Source organism: Stegostoma tigrinum, chromosome 35 (genome assembly GCF_030684315.1).
Source record: "Stegostoma tigrinum isolate sSteTig4 chromosome 35, sSteTig4.hap1, whole genome shotgun sequence".
Lineage (NCBI taxonomy): Eukaryota > Metazoa > Chordata > Chondrichthyes > Orectolobiformes > Stegostomatidae > Stegostoma > Stegostoma tigrinum.
Window position 1 is genome coordinate 3840667 of NC_081388.1, and position 6824 is coordinate 3847490.

The window sequence follows — 6824 nt, forward strand, 5'->3', positions numbered from 1 at the left end:
GAGCACAGTGTCGAGGGCACGTTACTTTCAGCTTAAACAGCAGAGACAACGTTACTCTCAGTTTTAAAGAGTAGAAAGAGCTTGTGCTGGATCGACCTTGTTTCTTGACCTGTTTTTGCAGAGCTGATGGGGACAGTGTTAACAGAGCATTTCCCTGTATCTCACCCCATGCTATCCCTACCCTGGGAGAATTGCTGTGTGCTAGGATGGAGCTCAGTCTAAAATTGAGGAAAAGCACCTCCTCTTTCACCTTCCAGCTTTTCACACTCAACACTGAGCTCAACAATTCCAGGACAGCTCCCTGGGCCCATTCTCTTTAAAATCTCTGTCAATTCTGGATCAAACATATTTTCCTTTGCTTTTTGATTTTGGACAGCAAGTGCTCATTGTCCATCCATTCACAAGTAAGATCCAAAACTGAGTTACAGCACGAGGCAGTGGGTGGAGGGAGAATGCTGTTTGTGTGGTTGGAGCTCGGTGTGCAGTGGTTTACCACAGAGATCAGGGCTGGGCACTGCGCTGTTTGTAAGCAATGATGTAAATGAGAATGTGGCAGAGTGTGGGAGATTGGCCAGGTAGCTGACAGTGAGGATAGAGGAGTTAGGTTACAGGGAGATACAAACACATTGGTCAGATCGGTGAGAGATGGAATTTAATCCTGATAAATGTGAGGTGATACACTTTGGAAGCAGGAAGTAGACCAGGGAGCACTTAAATGAATGGCAGGAAACAAAGATGGTCAGAAACCCAACGATCTTATGGAGCATGTCTACAGATCCCTGAAGGTGGCAGGACAGGTTAAAAGGCAGACATGATGCTTCATTTTCCAGTCATGGCACTGGAGACAGTGAAGCAGAAATTCATCAGGATGTTGCCTTGCGATAGGGCATTTCAACAACAGAGAGAGGCTGTTAAGGAGAAGTTGTTGCCTTTGGAATAGAGAAACCTGGTAGAGGTGTGTAAGGCTGAGGGGCATGGACAGGGGCAATAGCTGTTCCTGTTTGTTGTCAAGTCAATAACGAGGGGCATAATATTGAGGTAAACGCAGGAGGTTTAGGACAAAAAAAAAGTTCTCTGGATGTGGTGGGGGAAAAGGGAGTGCACTGCCTGGGAAGCTGTTACAGATGGGATACCACACCCTTCGTAAAATACTTGAACAATTACCAAGTGTCAGAACAATGACTGTCATTGGCCTGTTACAGGAAAGTGGAAATGGAAGTGTGTTTTCATTGGTACTGACACAATCAGCTTTGTGTTTATGCTAACTCCACACAAGCATCTGCCTGAAAGTGACATTGAACCAGGGTTCCTGGCACTCTACGGCAGCAGAGATCACCACTGAGCCACCCATGCCAGGAGGCAGGGAGACAACATGAAGGGTCAGTCTGATCAACAGAGTCACATTCATCTTGAACACCAGTATTTGTTGTTTACAAACTCATGTAATTGGGGGAACAAACTCAGGAAAGTTTACTAATTGTTCACATGAGACAGGGAATTACAGTGATTTCAGTGCAAAGAAAGACTTCCCATTTTTAGTGTGACCTGCAAGCTCCTGTAATCATCCAAGAGGCAAACCCCAAAAAGCATTACCTTGACCACCACAAGTTGTTTTGGGGAAGGTGTTCAGAATGGAACACCTGCAATATCTTAGAACTAGTACAGAGAACAGAGACAAAACCAGACACAAGGTACAATGAAATCACTGCTTTATTCAATTATTCCAACACAAGTTGGTGAGTTTGCTTGTGTTTCCTGTAAATGAACAAGGCCATCAATGAGGCAGAGATCAGGGAGACAGCCGTCACTGTCAGGGACAACATCACAACCAGCTCAGACTGCACACCTACACAACAAGGAGAAACCAATGGTTACTGAGGGAAACTGGGACAAAGAGGGAAACTAGCAGTCAGGCAACTCACCGCCTGGAGACATCTCCTGCATCCTTTGCTCAACCTCAGCCCAGGGGCTCAGTTGCCAGGCTGGTCAGCTCAGGATCCAGAATGAGCAGGGGGCCAACTGAGGCCTCACCCTCCCACTTCAATCCAGCTTCACTCTCTGCAGGAAGAAACATTGTGGTCAAGGTAAGGGAGAGAGGGTATAGTCCCAGGAAAGTGGGTCATTGACCTACCAGCTTCAGGCCCAAGGTCTCTCCTTCCTCTGGAGGCATAGATGATCTCCCTTGTGCTACCACAGTTCCCCACATGGCAACAGGCACAAATGTCACTGGTTGATTCCTCCAGTGGGGTCCAGCTAAACAGGAGAAAAAGCCCATCAACCACATGGTGCATCACCTCTCCCCAGCACCACTAAGGGACAGGGAGTGGGGGACACTCACATCTTGTGCTGCTTCTGGAAAGTACAAGCTTTGTTCCTGGAATCTCCCTGATCCACTGCAGCAACTTTCAGGTGACAGGTGATGAAAATCTGAGGGACACATTCAGCACAAGTCAGTGTTTAGCCACTCCCACCCTGTGGGGAGAAGCCAGTCAGCAGCTTCCTCTTACCAAGGAACGCTCATCTCCATAGAAGCGGAAGGCATCCAGGTCAAACCTGATCTTGTCCGGCTCCCGCTGGTCTCCCGGCAACACAAAGGTCGAAAAGGAGTCCTCAACTTTGCTGTCAACAAGGCAACTGCAGGTGAACAAAGGTACATGAAGTGAATGGAGTGAAGTCATCGAGATGGAAGCAGCTGGAGAAAGCAGAGAGCTCCTTACCCATTGTAGTCAATGATGCTGTATCTGGGGCTGGAGTCCTTGCCTGGGCTCAGTGTAGCTACACAGCGGTCAATGTACAGCTTCAGGGGCATGTGATTGTCCATTGAAACAGACGCCTCAACGTGAATGAGGTCTCCCAGGGAGTAGACAGTGGAAGTGCGCTCTGTAAGCCAGTCACCTGAAGTACAAGAGGACAAGGGTTAGAGACAGTGGGTGCAACCCCCAGTGAGTGACACCAGGAGATCCCTCCCCAGCCAGCCATCACATACCATTCATTAGACGCAGGGAGAATGACAGATGCCCTTCTCCAGACCTGGTGGAGCTGAATGGGATCCAAGTGGGCTTGATGGGGTTACTGCTCACATTGCCCTTCCTGGGGAGAAAGCAAGCACTGCCATTTTAGGACAATGTCAGATCACAACAACAATTGGGGAATGATTGTCAATCCAGTAAAGATTCTCACCTGAAATAACGACACTCAATGGGAATGACAGCCCCATTGGTTCTCACAATGACAGACCCAGGATAGTTTGGGATGTGGGTCAGGTGGGTGGTGTATTTCAGGAAATCTCCAGACATCTGAAAGACACCAGGCCAAGGAATGAGGGTCTGATCTGAAATGTGAAGTTTCAGAGCAGCATTTACAACAACATCCTACAATTAACATTTCTTTTGAGAGATGGACAGGCTCAGTGTCAATATGTTGTTTCCTCCCAGAGCCTAACAGACCAGAAAGGGCATTTAAAGGTCACAGCTCAGGGTCATTGAGACAGGGCAATGCAGCATTCCACTGTTCAGGAATCTGAGGGAACAGGAACATGGAGATACTTGAAACATTGTCCCCACTTGTGACAAAAGCAGAGAGATTACAGCCATGTTTCTCGTTCCTCATTCAGCAGCAAACCACCAGTATTTCTCAGGGTATATTGGAGGATATGCAGCAAGGAGACTCAACATAACAGTTGAAGTGAGCAACATAATGAAGTAAGCCAATATGAAAACGGGATAATATTATCCCAGCAGCCCAGTTGTTGCAGGAAACATCCCCAACATTACCTCCAATCTGCTGCCACACTCATGCAGCCCATAGTCAAACAGAACAGTGTGGTTCTCAGGGTAGATCCTGGTCGGCCGACAACCTGCTGTCCCCAGGGTCAGGTCAGCAGCTTTAATCAGGTGCCTGGTTCCAAATAAATCCAACTGGGCTTTGACCAGCAGCTTGTGCTCTCCACACTGCACCATCACAGTCTGCAGTGGAGACACACTCCCACCCTCAGACATGCTGATACTGGAACCAGTGGGACCCCCATGAGGAGGGACTCTCTCAGGTACAGGAGTGGCTCTCACTATTCTCCATGGATACCTCTGGCTCAGAAACTGTTGCCAAGTTTCAGAGCAACAAACTGCTCCAACTAACACCAGCACAGGGAACAAACCCCTCACTACAAAATCCCCCATGATCCCAAACAACTCAAGCATCCCTTCCAGCCCCCACCCAGCTCCTTTTATACACACAACCTGCACTCACCTGACACCAATCAGACCAGAAGCAGCATAATTGAACCAATGAACCAGCCCCAGTCTCTCTAATTTCCACCAATAAATGAACTCCGGATTTCTTACCAGGAGGGCCTGTTCCAACTGGACCAATAGGAATGGCTGTGAGTTGCTGTGCTGTCACCTGACTGCATGCAGCTCCACAAGTTCTCATGCTGAAGCCTACATGTGCACAATAGCGACATGGAGTCTTCTGGCACAGATTGGCGTGTCTTGGTTTGTCTCTATGTCCATTTTCCTTTTGCCCAGACTGGTCCATGTTGATGAAAATGTCCATCCACGCTAACCCCATTTCCCTGCATTTGTCCCTGTTATATCTAAATCTTTCCTATCTATGCATTTGTCCAAATGCATTCTACTATTGTTAATGTACCTGCCTCAAGCACCTCTGCTGGCAGCACATTCCGTATGTGTACCACGCTCTGTGTGAACAGGTTACCTCTCAGCTTTCCATATCCTCAAATTTCTAAAACATCCTCCCCTCAGTCTGCTCACGCTCTGAACATAAAAGTCTCAGCCTCTCCAACCTCTCCCTCAACCTCAGGCCCTCTTCCGCACCATTTCCAATTAAATAAAGTTTAATAAACTAAACAAAACACTCCAAGTGCAGCCTCACCAATGTCCTGTACATCTACAGCAGAACTTCCCAACTTCTACACTCAATGATTGATGAAAGCCAGTGTGCCAAATGTCTTCTTCACTTCTCTGTCTGCCTCTGAGTCCACTTTCAGTGAACCGTGCTCCAAAAACCCAACGTCCTTCTGTTCCACAACTCTCCTCACAGTCCTATAATTCACCATGAAATTCCCACCTTGATTTGACTGTCCAAAATGCAATACCTCACACTTATCTAGATTAAATTCTGTTCAAGTGTCTCGGCTCACTTCCCCAGCTGATCAAAATCATGCTGCAATTTCTGGGAACTTTCCTCACTATCCACAATACCAACTATTTTAGTGTCATCCGCAAACTTATGAAACATGCCTTGTACATTCTCATCCAAATTATTGATATTTATCACAAACAGCCAGAGGCCCAGTGCTGAGGAACAACAACGGGGCGGCATGATGGCTCAGTGGTTAGCACTGCAGCCTCACAACGCCAGGGACCTGAGTTCGATTCCAGCCTCTGGTGACTGTCTGGGTAGAGTTTGCACATTCTCCCCATGTCTGCGTGGGTTTCCTCCGGGTGCTCCGGTTTCCTCCCACAGTCCAAAGATGTGCAGGCTAGGTGGATCGGCCATGCTAAATTGCCTGTAGTGTTCAGGGGTGTGTGGGTTATAGGGGGATGGGATGGGTCTGGGTGGGATGCTTTAATGGGTGGTGTGGACTTGTTGGGCCACACTGTCGGGAATCTCATCTAATCTAATCTAAACACTAGTCACAGGCCTCCACTCTGATGAACATCCTTCCACTTTCCTTCTCTGCTTCCTACCCTCGAGCCAATTGTGCATCCAGGTTGCCAGCTCTCCCTGGATTCCATTCGAAATAACCATCCAGTGCAGCTACAAAGTGGAACCTATTCAAAGACCTGACTGGAATCCACATAGACTACATCTACTGGCCTTCCCTCATCAAACGTCCTTGTCACTTCAAAGAAATCTAACAAATGTGCAAGGAATCATGTCCCATGGACAAAGCCATGCTGATGTTTCCTAATTGAACTCTGCGTTTCCAAATGCATGCACATCTTATCCCTCAGATTCTTGTCAGGTAACTTGCGTAACACCCATGTTATGCTCACAAGCCTATAATTCCCAGGTTTCTCTTTGCAGCCCTTCTAATACTCCCAACGCCTCCTCAACTGTGACAGGAATGTCACCGAGATCTCGCCACCAACTTCTCCAAGTTGCCGGGTCTCAGTGTCTTTCTCCACAGTTAACGCAGAGAGCAACTATTCATTTATGCCATCAACCATCTCCAGCATTTCCACTTTGGCGTTCAGAGGTCCTACTCAGTCTCTAGTTATTTTTTTCATGTTATATGCTGAAAGTATCTCCTCAGATTCACCCTAATCTTCTCAGCCAAAGCTGTCTCGTGCCACCCTTTTGCCAAACCAATTTCCTTCTTCAGTAAAAACCTCCAGGAATTCCCTTGATCACAGCTGCCTGTACCTGAGCAATCCCTCCTTCTTTATTCTGGTCAAAACTTCAATATCATTTCTCATCCAGCGTTCCCTACTCCTTCCGGCCTTGCCCTTCACCCTGACAGGAATATGTAGACCTTGAACTCTCACCATCACACTATGTCCTCCCACTTGCTGGAGGTCACTTTTCCTGCACCAAACTACTTCAGTCAGCCCCTGCAGCTCCTGTCTAATTCCATCAAAATTCCCTTTCCCAAAATTAGAACTTGAATCTGTGGAACAGTTTGTCCATCTCCATAACTGCTCTCTGTTCCCAAAGAGCTCCTCCACTGTCATCTGAGTCGCCTGTGCTGCGCTATTTCCCAAGTATACATCAGGTTTTGCCCCCTCCTGACCTGGACCCTCTATGTACAGCTCGAGGAAACTTTCCTGAAGACGTTTGACAAATTCCATCCCACCAAAGCC

At 47.6% G+C, this 6824-nt stretch overlaps 1 protein-coding gene across 1 annotated transcript; it reads right to left on the reverse strand.

The window, feature by feature from the left end:
- Positions 1–2081: 2081 nt before the first annotated feature.
- Positions 2082–4551, reverse strand: LOC125447383 (zona pellucida sperm-binding protein 3-like). The gene is made up of 7 exons (XM_048521705.2): positions 4246–4551; positions 3774–4094; positions 3181–3296; positions 2987–3090; positions 2718–2895; positions 2508–2634; positions 2082–2427 (listed from the first exon to the last, which is right to left on the reverse strand). Exons 1-7 carry the CDS (start codon positions 4549–4551, stop codon positions 2335–2337), a joined length of 1245 nt encoding a protein of 414 aa, XP_048377662.2. The 3' UTR covers positions 2082–2334.
- Between the last annotated feature and the right edge of the window lie 2273 nt (positions 4552–6824).

What these genes read in the sequence shown, in the direction of transcription:
- LOC125447383 (XM_048521705.2), bottom strand. Translation starts at nt 4,551, where the DNA reads ATGGACATTTTCATCAACATGGACCAGTCTGGGCAAAAGGAAAATGGA. An exon ending in TCTGGTCTGATTGGTGTCAG is followed by an intron (nt 4,095 to 4,245) that starts GTGAGTGCAGGT and finishes ACTTGGCAACAG; the next exon opens with TTTCTGAGCCAGAGGTATCC. An exon ending in CTCCCTGCGTCTAATGAATG is followed by an intron (nt 2,896 to 2,986) that starts GTATGTGATGGC and finishes CTTGTACTTCAG; the next exon opens with GTGACTGGCTTACAGAGCGC.